The sequence below is a fragment of the Osmia lignaria genome, chromosome 6 (assembly GCF_051020975.1).
Source record: "Osmia lignaria lignaria isolate PbOS001 chromosome 6, iyOsmLign1, whole genome shotgun sequence".
Lineage (NCBI taxonomy): Eukaryota > Metazoa > Arthropoda > Insecta > Hymenoptera > Megachilidae > Osmia > Osmia lignaria.
The window spans coordinates 834848-849088 of record NC_135037.1 but is presented as its reverse complement, the minus strand read 5'-3'; the positions used below and the strand labels follow the sequence as shown (position 1 = coordinate 849088).

The following is a 14241-nucleotide window of genomic DNA, read 5'->3' as shown; positions in this document are numbered from 1 at the left end:
TATCCCCTCCACTTGGGGGGATCCCCCTAGGCGAACCGAGCCGTTCGACCAGGAAACCGTGTAATATGATCCTACCGTAATATTGGTGTGACTAATACTAATTCAACGATAAAACCTTTTTATTTTTAACCTTTTCTCAATGAAACTTTTACTAACGCATTTGTGAGATTTTTCTGATTAAAATGATACCAAACTCGATATAGGTTGAATTATATTTATAAACAATAGTAATAGAATAAACGACATGGAATTGACACCACGACTGAATATAAATGATGGCGGCTGAATACAAAAGACGTGTACGGACACAGAATCGGCATGTTGGCTGAATAGAAAACATGTGTACGGATTCAGAATCGACACCTCGCTTGGATATATGAAACATTAAATGCCCGGAATCGACTCCTTGCTTGAATAAATAAAACATTAAATGCCCGGAATCGACTCCTCGCTTGAATAAATGAAACATTAAATGCCCAGAATCGACACCTCGCTAGAATAAATGAAACCTTTGAAACCAAAGCCGACACCGCGACTGGTTTTGATTTCGATCTCTCTTGCTTTTCGCCAACTTTTAACATCAATTTTAGTAAGTAATTATAATTGAAATTATCTCGTGTTTGGTACCACTTTAATCGCAAAAATCTCACCAATGCGCTAGTAAAAGTTTCACTAAAAAAAAGTGAAAAATAAAAAAGTTTTTTGATTCAATTAGTATTAGTCACACCGATACGTTTCGGCTCTTTCCTTTGATTATCGGACCTCTCTTTTTCCACCACTGTCTGTCCCTTTCTACGTTCACGCTTGGCTGGTCGTCACGTGTAACCCGAGATTCGACACCTCGGCTGGATATATGCAACGTCTGGGTCCCAATGTTTGTTGCATATATCCAGCTTTTACTGTATTACGGGTGGGCTTAAAAATTAAATTTAACTAACTTTCATAATTTTGAATCTCAGTATGTGTGTCTGGTCGCCGTTAGGCGATCAGAATATTACTTTACCCTAACCGAACTTAATTCACTGATTAGGTAGAGTGGAGTGGGTTAGGTTAGGGCCTAACCGTTAGGCTATATTAAATTCTCAGCTGCCATTATAGCTACGATACATTGAAATCATGCATGCAGAAGTACACAAGGTATACAGGGTGTTCGACAACGCCTGAAAAAGCGCCTGAAACCTGCAACCTGCCCAGCACCGACGACTGAACGTCAGGTCAGCAGGGGTCGGTACAGTCATAACCAAGAATCGAAGCCGAATGCCGCAGTACCGAGAAACAGAATAGCACGAGGTAAGTTTCTACTATTCAACGATTCTTGGTTACGACTGTACCTTCCCCTGCTGACCTGACGTTCAGTCGTCGGTGCTGGGCGGATTGCAGATTTCAGGCGCTTTTTATTCGAATTTTTTAACGTTAATTATTGGAAAACAAAGCCGTAAACACTATTTCGTTATTCTTGATTTTCGTCTTATTTTGATTCCTAGAATCACCCCTTAAAATTTTGCCCACCTGTTATCGAACACCCTGTATATTGGTCATCGGTCACCGTGCTGTTGCCTGCAGAAACAGTAGAAAAGCGGCGATCCCATACTAATGCGTACGTTGTCACGGACACACACGGATGGCCAGCATTCAATGTGTTAGTTTCGACAGGTGTTTCGAAAATATCTCGAAAACCAAAGCCGAGCGGCGGTTATATGTATAAGAAAAAGTTGTTCAAAATGTTGAGTTTTACAATATATTTAAATTTCATTAAAATCGGTGAGGTGTAACCTAATCTTAATAATTACCAAGATAATTTTTTATTAGTTTCAACCGCGAGTTTTTGTAGATCGCGGGGCCTTTCAAAACACAAGGCCGGTTTCTGGCGAACGCGCTGAACCTGCCTCGCGCCCGGCCCTGGATACATGTAAATATGTAAGTACTTACATATGTGGCACCCTCGTCTCTCGATCAACCGCACCGACGAGGTACTGTTAAAGACTGCCATCCCCTGTGTTAAAGTTCGGCACGTCAAGTGGGCACAGTGGGCCTGGGGTACAATCGGTAAATAGGAATGATGAATAATGTAGAATAGTGATATTACCCATTGTACCGCCGAAAAAAACTGTTATACCACCAACGAGATGATTTAACTTTGCCACAGTACAATAATTATATTTTACCTTATAATTGGATTACATTCTTATTATAATATAATAATACAATTATTGTAATAATGGATATTAAATAAATATATGAAAAATAAGAATATTTCATATGTAACATTCTGAAAAAATACAACTGAATAAAAAATAATTCGAAAATTACTGTTATATTTATAAAACCACTCTAATCGTTATTTCATAATCGATACTACATAAATATATGAAAAATAAGAATATTTGGTACGTGACATTGTGAAAAAAATAGAAGAATTGAATAAAAAATAATTCGAAAATTACTGTTATATTTATAAAATAATGATTCTTAAACCAAAAATATCATTTAACTGTTAACAGAGATTCGTCCTTTAGCGTACTGTTAACAGGTGGGGGCATTTTTACCTTTTTCACAGGTAGTAAAAGTAGGTATTTTTAATAGAGAATGGCATATGTATTTCGCGACATCGTGGAAACAAGAACGTCTTTTTGAAAACGAAGTGGGAAGTATAGAGTGTACTGATAGTAGAGCAGTACGAATCCTTAACAAATAAGGAAATAAGTTTATTGCATTAACTTTTTTTCGAGTATGCAGTAGAAGTGTAGAGCGTAGTGACAGTGGAGTAGAAAATAATTTTATTTCATTATTTAAAATTGACAGGAAAATGACGATGAAATTGACTCATAGCTAGACTTGTATTTATAAAAATTGTGATATGAGAAGTAGGGACAATATATTAAATGTCAAATTTTATCGTTTACCTGTCACTAAGAGAAATCAATTAATAATGTGGTTAGTAAATAGTGGTTACGATCATCTGGCAGAGGAATCAGATGCAGAATTAAAGAAATTGCGAATATGTAGCCGACATTTTCCGGAAACTGCAATTTGTCCAAGTGGTAGATTAAAAGCGAGTGCGGAACCAATAATATATGATGTGAAATCCAATGATGATACCCCGGATTCCGTCGGTCAGGAAATATATATTTTAAAACAAAAGTTAGGATGTCAAGACGTCGATATATTTCCTTGTGAGTTGAAGTCAAATAGCACCTATTATTTTAGCTAATTGTTGCAATCTAATTTTGAACTTATGGCAATAAAGTGAACACATATTACTATAATTTGCTGTTGATAGTTTCTGTATACAATATAAACATAAATACGTTCAATGAATGAAAAAAAAGTCTCAAAATGGCAAATAAATAAATTTCAAATAAAATTATGTAAACAGGTATGTAAAGGAATAATGAAATATAATGATCATTTTCTAAAGTAACTTTGGTACCTATACATCAAAGCTATTTTATTAAACAATATTAGTTGAAAATATTTAATTCACCTTTTACCTTATACTTACAAAATTGTTTTTCAGATAACAAATTTTTTTATTTTGTATTTACACCTCGTTATGTTAATAAATAAATTATACTTTTACAACTTATCTAATTTATTATTTTAACTGAAGAACTTTATATTTAATTCCATAATAATCCAGCATAAGTCTTCTTTGAAGTATACAATTAGGTAATACAAATATTAGTATACTGAAAAAATGATATTACTTAAACATAAAACCTTGATTTAACTTTATTATATCTATTTTCAGTTTATAAAAATGTTATACAAATCTTTGAATCGTATTATGATCTTGCATTTTTTCCAGTGCGTGTAAATTATTCCACCAAAGTGGCAATTTATGTTTAAGAATTAATTCAAACCAAGGACTCAACGGAGAATTAAGATTTTTCACAAAGTCATTAATTTCAGATTGTGACACCCAACGAAGTTCACTAATTTCATCTGAATTTGGATTTAATATAATATTATCCTTCTGCATAAATAGCACATAATCTATTTCATGTTCACCCCAGTATCCATTCACTGCATGATAATGAATTCTTGTTAGATACAGAAAATCTGATAAAAGAATTTGAGACAAGGGGATTCCTAATTCATAATTAAGTCTTCTTTGTGCTGCTCTACGTATTCCAATTGCTTCATGCTCTTCTGTTTCTTCAGGAATTTCAGCCAATGGATGACTACAACACGTGTTTGTGTAATGGTTTGGAAATGTTATCTATGAACAATAGCATTTATAATGGTATTAATAATCTAACACAAATACAATATGTTTTGTATATATCAAGAATGCTTACCTTATTGGCAGATCGCTTTTGAAGTAACAATTCTCCTTTTCCATTAAACAAGAAAACACTAAACGCTCTATGAAGAAGAACTTGGCCATCAGAATTAACTGTATGACAGTCTCGTTTTGTTGCTTTACCAAGAGGTTTATCTAATGCATCAACCAAGATGCAACGTTCTTCTAAAGCAGCTTGCTGCAACGGAGCTGCTTGTGTACTACCAACATATTTTACCGTAGATTTTAAGTGACATGCAGCAGAAGATAGTTTTTTTAACATTTCAGCCATCACTACAGTGAATTGTTTAGAAATATTTTTCAAAATTGACACATACAATACTTTACACATCAAATTTTTTTTCTAAAATATATGATGTATATACACAAATAATAGGTTAACTAAGATAATGATCATAAAGCAATTTCAAATTTAACTGAACATATGTTAAACGCTCTACTGTAAAGAAACTTTTCTTGTAGAAAGTTTTATACGATCGTATACTTTAAAGGTATTCACAGCACTAACCTTTAAACTTGACGTCACGACGTCTTTTTTCAAATTTACAATTTGAATAATGTTTTGATATAATATGAATGATATCTACAAAGCCATCGAGCGCCTTTATACTTTGAACTTTATACATTGTAAAATCTAAAAACTGTAATAAAATTTCCATTAAATATTAATATTGTATAATCGATAATTGACATAAAACGAAAGGAATGTTTATAGAAAAAAAAAGAACGATAATTAGAATTAGATAATTTAAAAATAAGTTTATACCTATAAATGAAAACTAAAAACATGTTTTTGATTCCAAGTTATTATTATTTAACATTATGTACCAAGTTAAATTACATATATGTATATATATTTGTACATGTATCATATCCCTCTATATCAGGCCCAACAAACACCCGTATTTTATGCCGTAACGAAAATTAGTATGTACATACTGTGCACCGATGGCAACATGTCCCATATGACGTATCGAAACTGACGAGGGGAACTACCCAAGTGTTACGCTCACTTATTAATGAAACTTTGCCACCTTGTAGAGCTAGTCGTCCTGAACACGCCCACACCACATTTTGGGGGCAGAGGGCTAATTGTTTAAAAGATATTAACAATTGAAGCTAGTAACTGCATATATTGAGAAGTATGACAAACTAATACATACAAATGGTTAGCTCCACGGTAAAACGCTTGATTCGCAATTCTAACTGTCCACGATTCAAGTCCATAGTTCCCAATTTTTTTTCCTTTTTTCTTTTTAATGATAATTTGTCTTTTTTTGAATAACTATTACAACTGTGCTATAATCATTGCATTTATTAATAATTAACTAATACATGTGCTGCAATTTTGATAGAATTAAGTTATCTTTTCTATCCAATACGTATATTAACATCCTTACCGCATTCGAAATTTACACGCGTTTATTTGTTATTATTTGTTTTTACAAGTTCAATTTATTTAATTATATTTATTTAGTTACATTCATTTATACTACATGCAAATTTATAATTCATATTTACACGCCCGCGCGTGTGTGTGTAAGGATGTTAATGTACGTATTGGATAGAAAAAATAACTTAAATTCTATAAAAACTGCAGCACATGTAATTAATTATTAATAAATGCAATGATTATAGCTCAGTTGTAATAGTTATTCAAAAAAAAACAAATTATCATTAAAAAGAAAAAAGAACAAAAATTAGGAACTATGGGAACCTTGGACAGTTAGATTGCGAGTCAAGCGTTTTACCGCGGAGCTAACCATTTCACAGCCGACTCTAGTACTAGCCATGCTGAACAACGTGGCAACACCGCTCACGTGACAATCGGGAGTCCTATTTTCAAAAACAGAGTCCTGTGCTCGGAATTGTAATTAACGTCTTTTTTAATTAAAAGCTGTAGTAATATACACTATTTTGTGTTAATTATGTATAAACAATATATAAACGTTGCAACTATGGCAAATAGAAGTGATGTGGTAGTATAAAATTGTTATAAATGTGATATATATTTTGTGTACTCTCACAGTAGTTTGGTGTTGTGATGCATGATATTTGAAATATTTACAGTGGTTTCAAGAAAATTTAGGTATGAAGCAAAATGAAACCATCTTTGGGTCAAATTGAAACATTTAAGAATTGATGAACGTGTATATAAGTTAATAAAAACTTTGAAACAAGCGAAATTATTGGAACGAAACCAAAGAGGTTATGTGAAGTCCAGAGAGTGTCGGGAGTCTGACGACGTTGATTGGCTGAGAGTCTGGGAGTCCGGGAGGCAGATAGAGTAGGGTAGGTGTTGATATATTCAGACCGGACTCCCGCGGTGTTGCCATTTTTACTTCAGCACGGCTAGTGTCGAAATATATATAAAGTAACTTTTAAACTAACTATTAAAATAGTTACTAGTTACCAAAAATAAAAAGAACAAAGTCAAGTTAGAGTTACCGAAAATAAGTAACTGTAACTGTAACTTCGTTAAAAATAACGAGTTACTTCCCAACCCTGTTAGTTTGTCATACTTACTAGTTTTAATCGTTAATATCTTTTAAATAATTAGCCGTCTGCCCCCAAAATGAGGTATGGGCGTGTTCAGGACGATGAGCTCTACAATGTGGCAAAGTTTCGTTAATAAGTGAGCGTAACACTTGGGTAGTTCCTCTCGTAAAATCCAAAGTATTCTTAAAGTATTAGAATAACACTGGAAATTGAATAATGCAATATAATGACATTAAATATTATTACGAAATGTAACAACTTAAAAGTATGTACGCATCAATTGCCTCCCTATTTAGATATAAATGTGTCAAAAGCCAAATTCATGCGACAACGTAGCAATACGCATTACTTAAAATCGTAATGATCGATAATTCTCGCTGGTTTTCGACTTCGATCGATCGAATCGTATCATGGAGTAGTTTAATAGGTTTCACGATATTCAGTGCAGTGTAGTAAAGACCATTATATAAAAAAGTTATTGTTGCCTTAATGTGTTATTTATTACCTACGTTCGAATATATTTTAAATCAATTTATGTCAACTCGTTAATTTTCTGGTAAAACGGCGAAATGAGTGAAAACGCAGAAATTACAGGAGTAATATCGCCTGAAGATGCGGCAAAAGCGGAAAAATTTAAAGAAGAAGCGAACGAATATTTCAAAAGTGCGTTTACAATATTTTTTCACTAACTTTCTTTCCCTGTGATTCATATTTCTTTCCAAAATTTCTAAAAATTCATAATCATCATTAGATCAGTGTCATTTAGTCACGTGTATATTCAAAACTAACCCAACTTCCACAACGTAAATGATCATTTAATTATCAAATAAAACGTTGATATGTAAAGTAATCAATTAAAAATTTAAAGCAATTATTTCATTTGTCCTATTTTCTCTGAAGATATATACATACTATAAACAGTCATTTCCATTTCTTATGAATATGATATTTATTTATATGTAATATACGTTGTATATCAACGTTTTATCGTTATATTATATGTTAAATACAAATAAATATTAAGTAATATATTAAATAAATATAAATATTGAATAAATAACAATTAGTCTTTTAAAGTTTTTATTCAATAATATGTCATTTAAATATAACTGATATATTTTATTGTGTTTTAGATCAAGATTATACCAAAGCTATAGAATTATACACTAAAGCTATAGAGTGTAATCCTACAGTGGCAGTATATTACGGCAATAGAAGTTTTGCGTATTTAAAAACAGAATGTTTTGGATATGCACTTACAGATGCCTCTAAAGCTATCGATTTAGATAAAAATTATGTTAAAGGATATTATCGTAGAGCTGCAGCACACATGTCACTTGGCAAATTCAAGCTAGCTCTTAAGGATTATAAAACCGTTACTAAGGCAAGACCAAACGATAAAGATGCAATGGTTAAATATACAGAATGTTGTAAGATATTAAAAATGTTAGCTTTCGAGAAAGCAATTTCTGTGGAAGAAAACAAAAAGAATATAGCTGATATGATTAATTTAGAAGAAATGGGTAGATCATTATATCTAATAATTGATCAATAATTATCTAATACATTAGAGTTATTTATCAAAAAATATTAAATCTATTTTTACGTATTTTACAGCAATTGAAGATGAATATGTAGGACCTAAACTTGAAGATGGAAAAGTTACTTTACAATTTATGCAAGACTTATTAAATTGGTACAAAAAACAAAATAAATTACATCGTAAATATGCTTATAAAATTCTTTTAGATGTAAAAGCATGGTTTATGGCACAACCAAGCTTAATTGATATTACAATTCCTGATGACAGTAAATTTACTATTTGTGGAGACATACATGGGCAGTTCTATGATTTACTTAATATTTTTGAATTAAATGGATTACCTTCACAAACTAATCCTTATGTATCCTTTGCAATATGGGTATATTATATATTTATCATTGCATTTTTAATGTGTTAATACTAAATACAGGACAGACCATCAAAAACAGGCTGCCCGAATAAATTGCTTGTTTTTGTTGATAATACATATTGGTGTAACTAGTCTTTTTTTTTAGGGGTGGGTCAGATCCCTTAAACATTATTGTTTTGGTTTTAGTTATATATATGTTGCATTTTGGCCAAAATATTTATCTCTGTTAAGATAAGATCTTATGAAAGGATTTTATAACTTTAGAATTTTAGAATCTTATAATTTTAGAATTTTAGAATAATGAAGGAAGGCATCCACCTTTTGTTGAAGGGTGAGGGGGGACCTCTACCTTATTGCTAGATTTGGAAGAAGTCATAAAATAATTATTAATATCAGACTTATGTACTTTTACTAACACTATCATTAAAATCAAGCAAGTTATTTAAGTGGCCTATTTTAAACGGCTCATTCAGCATATTACTAATACACGCACTTCAGTTGATATAATATATACATCTTAACAGTATTATAGTTATTCAATGGGGATTTTGTAGATAGAGGTTCATTTTCTGTAGAATGTATATTCACCTTGTTTGGATTTAAATTGTTGTATCCAAATCATTTTTTTATGTCTAGAGGTGTGTACCTGTTGATTTATCTATACCATTAAAATGAGATACATATTTATACTAAAATGTGATGTTTAGGTAATCATGAATCTGCCACAATGAATCAGATGTATGGATTTGATGGCGAAGTAAAAACAAAATATTCTGCTCAAATGGCAGAATTATTTACAGAAGTTTACAATTGGCTTCCACTTGCCCATTGTCTTAACAACAGAGTACTCGTAAGTATATATTATTGTATGAAATAAAAACTTCTGTTAAATTCAAATACTTTCATAATAATGCACTTTATAGGTAATGCATGGAGGTCTATTTTCAAGAGATGATGTCACATTAAAAGAAATTCGAGAAATTGATAGAAATAGGCAACCACCAGAAGAAGGATTAATGTGTGAACTATTGTGGTCGGATCCGCAGCCTCAACCAGGAAGAGCACCCAGTAAAAGAGGAGTTGGTGTTCAATTTGGACCTGATGTTACACAAAATTTCCTTGCTATAAACAATCTTGATTATATTGTAAGAAGCCACGAAGTGAAAAATGAGGGATATGAAATCGGACATGATGGGAAATGCATTACTGTGTTCTCTGCTCCAAATTATTGGTACGTAAGCATAATACCTTTTATGAATTCAGTGATTTTTAATGGATGTTGTTTTTAGTGATACCATGGGTAACCGGGGTGCCTTCATCACACTTAATGGTAAAGACATGGAACCCCATTTCACATCGTATGAAGGAGTGGTATGTTATACAATTATAATAAGTAATGGTTTGTATTTTAACAATTGTATCATAAAACCAATTTTTTTCAGCCTCATCCAAATCTAAGGCCAATGGCATATGCTAATTCTTTACTAAAATTCATGTGCTAGTGGAATACCTTAGGTACTGTTGATAAGTAAATAAATAACAATAATTGATTACGAGTAGCCCAATCAAAGTGTGCGTAATATATTTGATACTGAAACGGAGGAGGTGAGAAACCATTAGACTTCTCCGAAACAATAAATACTGTATTCTTTTTAGAAACAAGAAAACCCTGTATCATAATAAATCAAACGAAGGTATAATATTCATGGGTACAAAAATGAAAAAAGTTTGCTTGTTTCGACAACTGGTGAACAATTTTCTTGACTATGATAAGAACAATGCCTCATTAGCAATTTGTGTTTCATTATAATGAAATGCTATGAAGAGCATATTTTTATTTTGTACCCTCGATTAAACCACCTTGTTCATTAAAGATTCGGAATTTCGAATGATCTCAAATTGATTAACTTATATTATATTTGTGTAAAAATGTTACAAATATTGGTGTACGCAATGAATATTCTTTCATTTGATTCTTTAATGAATAATGGTGGTTCATTTAATACAATGATTACAATGAAAAATATCTAATACATATGCGATTTAGCCTCACTATGTAGTACAATTTTCCAGCCAGTCACTGTCTGTCACGTTATTTGTGATGACTACTTTTATACAAATCTAATGTGATTGGAAGGATTTCTTTCATCTAACGTTTTGTTTCTTTTCTCTCTCTCTTTTTTTTGGTAATAAATTATGTTTATAATGTATTTAAGATGTATATTGTTTTTTTGAAATAATGAAAAATTAGGTTGTATTAAATGAGATAGAACATTTTTTCTAATAAATTAAACCGATTTTTACGACTTACATTTATAATTACATCTTATGTATTTTAACAAATCGTCGAAATTATAAAAGATACCTGACAGCTTTAAAAAATAATTTCATAAGTGTACTGTAAAATTTCTCCCCAAATAATTCTATTTTACCAATTTTATTTATAATTAGTATGACATAAAGAAGTTTCCGTTTAGTATATTTAAATCAAAAGCAGATCTTAAAGTTACTATGTTTAAAGTATTATGACTTATATACTAGTTCTTTTACTTAGAAATAATAATATTTAATTAAGATAAACTTAGAAGATTTGTTAGGTAGTAGGTATTTTTATTTTTTAAAAATCTTATTTCCTATTTCCACATTTAGTTGTTACTATTATTTATAATTTAAAATACCTTATACAAGTATTTTTAATTAGATTAGTAAAATATGGGTAATGGCCTCCTATGAGAATTGAAGCGTTACATATGAGTGGGGTGGCAGTTGAAGTGTTAAATATAGTAAAGGCTGGATAAATGCAAGGTGACTAACTTCTTTACATGGGGGGATCACCCTTGGCGAACCAAGACGCTCGACGAGGAATCGGTGTAATATAATCCGAACTGGAATATTGGTGTGACTAATGCTAATTCAACGATGAAATTTTTTTATTTTTAACTTTTTCTTAATGAAACTTTTACTAACGTATTTGTGAGATTTTTCTGATTAAAATGAGACTGAACGCAATATAGTTCGAATTATACCAAGTTCGCCATACTCCAATCAAATCGTTATTGGCAGCATGTTTATTCAGGTATTTTTAATTTTGCGTCGTCTCTGAAAAGGTTGAAATGTATTTAGTATACTATTTAACGATTAAATAGGTTTTATTAATAGCTGTTGGGTATTGGTATAAATGAAGTAGAAATTATTTCATACTTTTTAGCGTATTTTGTTAATGCAGCAAGAGGTTTTCTTAAAAATTGTCACGTAGTAGTAGTAGTAGTAGTAGTAGTAGTAGTAGTAGTAGAATTCGGGTGGGGAAATAAAACCCCTAGAGTCACCTAGATCTAAAAGTTTTTTTGTGACATTCCGCTGGTTTATTGGGTTAGTTATTGGATGAGACCTAGCCCGGCGTCAGCCACCAGGCCGTAGAGGCTGCTCATCTTAACCTTCTCTTAATCACTGGGACATAAGAACATTTTGCTCATGGATTTGTATCTTTTCTGAGCTAGAGCAGGACATCGGCATTTGTATGCTGTCCTGCTTTTCCTCTCCGCATAGCCGGAGATTTATTTATTAATTTATTTGCTCGGTCAGATCGAGATTGTGTAAATGAGCCCGTAGGGTCATGTGGCCTGTAAGGAGCCCTATGCAGGCCTTTATCTTTGTTTTATTCATAGCTAGGAGTTCCTTTGTTCTGCTGGCTGATGGTTGTTGTATCAGGAGTTTTGCCTGGCGGCAGCCCGTTACTTCCCTCCAGGAGGTCAGGTGCTGCCTCTCCAGGTCTTCTTTGATGAGTTTTTTCCCTAGGATAAAAGGGTGCCCAGTTTTGCCAGACCGTCAGCTATCTCATTGCCCTGTACACCTTGGTGTCCAAGGGTCCATATGAAGGTGATTTTGTTCAACCTACTCAGTTGTGCTAGTGCCTGCATGCCTTCCCAGACAGATTCCGTACTGGTCTTTGCAAGGGCATTTATTGCTGCTGTGCTATCTGAACAGATGCAGATCTTTTTATACTTAACTCCTAAAGAGGTCTGTAGTTTCGCGCATTCTGAGGTCGCTAGGACCTCGGCCTGGAAGACCATGACCAACGCCCCCATAGAGAGACTGGTTCTGTGTTCCATCTTCAGGCCACAGAAACCTGCCCCAAAGCGGTTGTTGTTTCCTGAGCCATCCGTATACCAGATGTTAGTGCTCAGGTTACTAGGGAATCCTGGTTTCTTCCAGTCGTCCCTAGTTGGTATGTGGACCTTGAAGGTCCTTTGTAGTTGGTACGTCCTGGGGATTTTATCCTGCACAAGCCTGAATGGGGGGTTGTGTAAGAGTTCCAGTGCCGTGTGTCCCGTTCTGAAGCTCTTCCATTTCCCCAGGCAGTGCAGTCTATACGCTGTGAGTTTGGCAACGCTAATTATAACGTGCTCAAGGAGAGCATACCCTAGAGTCACTTGCAATGCGGCTATTGGTGTGGTTTTCATGGACCCTACAATAGCTCTCAGGTAACTTCTCTGGAGGCTTTTGAGTAGGCTTCTTGTTTTTGCTTTTTTAATGTTAGGCCACCATATTATCGCGGCATAAGTTAGCCGCGGTAGCAGGATGGTTTTGTAAATCCATAGGGCGATGCTGATGTTACGTCTCCGCTTACGAAGCGTTTTCTTTATCTAATTTGCGTTGTGGGTGCTGCCGGTTAAAGCGCTGAAGCACACCTTGACCTAACCTTACGGGTAGGATACGGGATAGGATATGAGCTTAAGAAACTATATATATATGTATATGTGCGTATAATAATACATTTTACTTTATTTTTCTTATATATCGGACGCTGTCTTCAGTGGTTCGATGATTTCTCGCTTGCTCTTGACTACTACATTTAAAACACATACACACGGTCTCGAGTTTGTTGACTGTCGCCAATTGGTATAACGCTAAATACGCGGCGCGTGGCTTCGACTCGACCTTGGAAGCAGATGCGTCGTAGTGGTTCTGCACGGGACAAGGATGCACTCCTAGAGCTGGTCTAATTATGGGTCTGGCTGATCAGACCTCGGCTATATACTCGTGGTTCCTGTCGGCCGAGCACGTCTTCTTCTAATGTTCTTCCGGGGTGGCGAAGAGCTGATGAACGCGCTGATATCGAGCGTTACGTACGTGATTCTAAAAAGGCGCAAAACTGAATTCAAACTGAACTCGCAGGCCGCGTTGCACTGATCTTTTATACCTCCGGAGATGGGCGTTGGACGAGCCTGTTGCTAGCGAACAAAAATGTTAGCGAAGGGTTTTCGCTATCGAGTTCCGAGAGCTCGGTGGGAACGCTAACGATCGCGGTTTCTTGAGCGAAACCTTTGCGGAATAGCGGAAGACGAAACTGAATATACATCCAGGGACGTAACACTGGGCTCGAGGCCCCAGGTTTTCCTAGAGCCCTTCTGGGCTCCACACCCCATAGGGATGTGTAGAAATTTTTCCTCTTTATGTCGAGGTGCATCTTCCAACTGAATTTGGAGTCGAGATATACTCCTAGGTATTTTACCGAAGGAGCAT

At 33.9% G+C, this 14241-nt stretch overlaps 3 protein-coding genes across 5 annotated transcripts; 1 reads left to right on the top strand and 2 right to left on the bottom strand.

The window, feature by feature from the left end:
• Positions 1 to 3721: 3721 nt before the first annotated feature.
• Positions 3722 to 6075, bottom strand: Idi (Isopentenyl-diphosphate delta isomerase). 3 transcript variants are annotated; one of them, XM_034318780.2, is made up of 5 exons: positions 5470 to 6075; positions 5246 to 5394; positions 4815 to 4947; positions 4302 to 4579; positions 3722 to 4222 (listed from the first exon to the last, which is right to left on the bottom strand). In XM_034318780.2, exons 1-5 carry the CDS (start codon positions 5531 to 5533, stop codon positions 3764 to 3766), a joined length of 1083 nt encoding a protein of 360 aa, XP_034174671.2. In that variant the 5' UTR covers positions 5534 to 6075; the 3' UTR covers positions 3722 to 3763. The 3 variants fall into 3 exon arrangements, with proteins under 3 accessions (XP_034174671.2, XP_034174672.2, XP_076544722.1); XM_034318781.2 differs by lacking the exon at positions 4815 to 4947 and having other exon boundaries at positions 4302 to 4506; positions 5470 to 6067; XM_076688607.1 differs by lacking the exon at positions 5470 to 6075 and having other exon boundaries at positions 5073 to 5463.
• A 291-nt stretch (positions 6076 to 6366) lies between these two features.
• Positions 6367 to 10928, top strand: PpD3 (protein phosphatase D3). Its single transcript, XM_034318072.2, has 8 exons — positions 6367 to 7468; positions 7939 to 8328; positions 8423 to 8709; positions 9251 to 9356; positions 9426 to 9568; positions 9642 to 9949; positions 10008 to 10089; positions 10161 to 10928. Exons 1-8 carry the CDS (start codon positions 7375 to 7377, stop codon positions 10218 to 10220), a joined length of 1470 nt encoding a protein of 489 aa, XP_034173963.1. The 5' UTR covers positions 6367 to 7374; the 3' UTR covers positions 10221 to 10928.
• A 1066-nt stretch (positions 10929 to 11994) lies between these two features.
• On the bottom strand, positions 11995 to 14036 carry LOC117601317 (uncharacterized). The gene is made up of 2 exons (XM_034317932.2): positions 13919 to 14036; positions 11995 to 13854 (listed from the first exon to the last, which is right to left on the bottom strand). Exon 2 carries the CDS (start codon positions 13176 to 13178, stop codon positions 12510 to 12512), a length of 669 nt encoding a protein of 222 aa, XP_034173823.1. The 5' UTR covers positions 13179 to 13854; positions 13919 to 14036; the 3' UTR covers positions 11995 to 12509.
• Between the last annotated feature and the right edge of the window lie 205 nt (positions 14037 to 14241).

Excerpts from the sequence above, each read along its gene's own strand:
- Idi (XM_034318780.2), bottom strand. The coding sequence starts at position 5,533 with ATGGACTTGAATCGTGGACAGTTAGAATTGCGAATCAAGCGTTTTACC. Across the intron at positions 4,580-4,814 it reads TCGTGACGTCAAGTTTAAAG|TGATGGCTGAAATGTTAAAA; the intron begins GTTAGTGCTGTG and ends AATTCACTGTAG. Across the intron at positions 4,223-4,301 it reads AAAAGCGATCTGCCAATAAG|ATAACATTTCCAAACCATTA; the intron begins GTAAGCATTCTT and ends TATTGTTCATAG.
- LOC117601317 (XM_034317932.2), bottom strand. The coding sequence starts at position 13,178 with ATGAAAACCACACCAATAGCCGCATTGCAAGTGACTCTAGGGTATGCT.
- PpD3 (XM_034318072.2), top strand. The coding sequence starts at position 7,375 with ATGAGTGAAAACGCAGAAATTACAGGAGTAATATCGCCTGAAGATGCG. Across the intron at positions 9,357-9,425 it reads TCATTTTTTTATGTCTAGAG|GTAATCATGAATCTGCCACA; the intron begins GTGTGTACCTGT and ends TGTGATGTTTAG. Across the intron at positions 10,090-10,160 it reads TCACATCGTATGAAGGAGTG|CCTCATCCAAATCTAAGGCC; the intron begins GTATGTTATACA and ends AATTTTTTTCAG.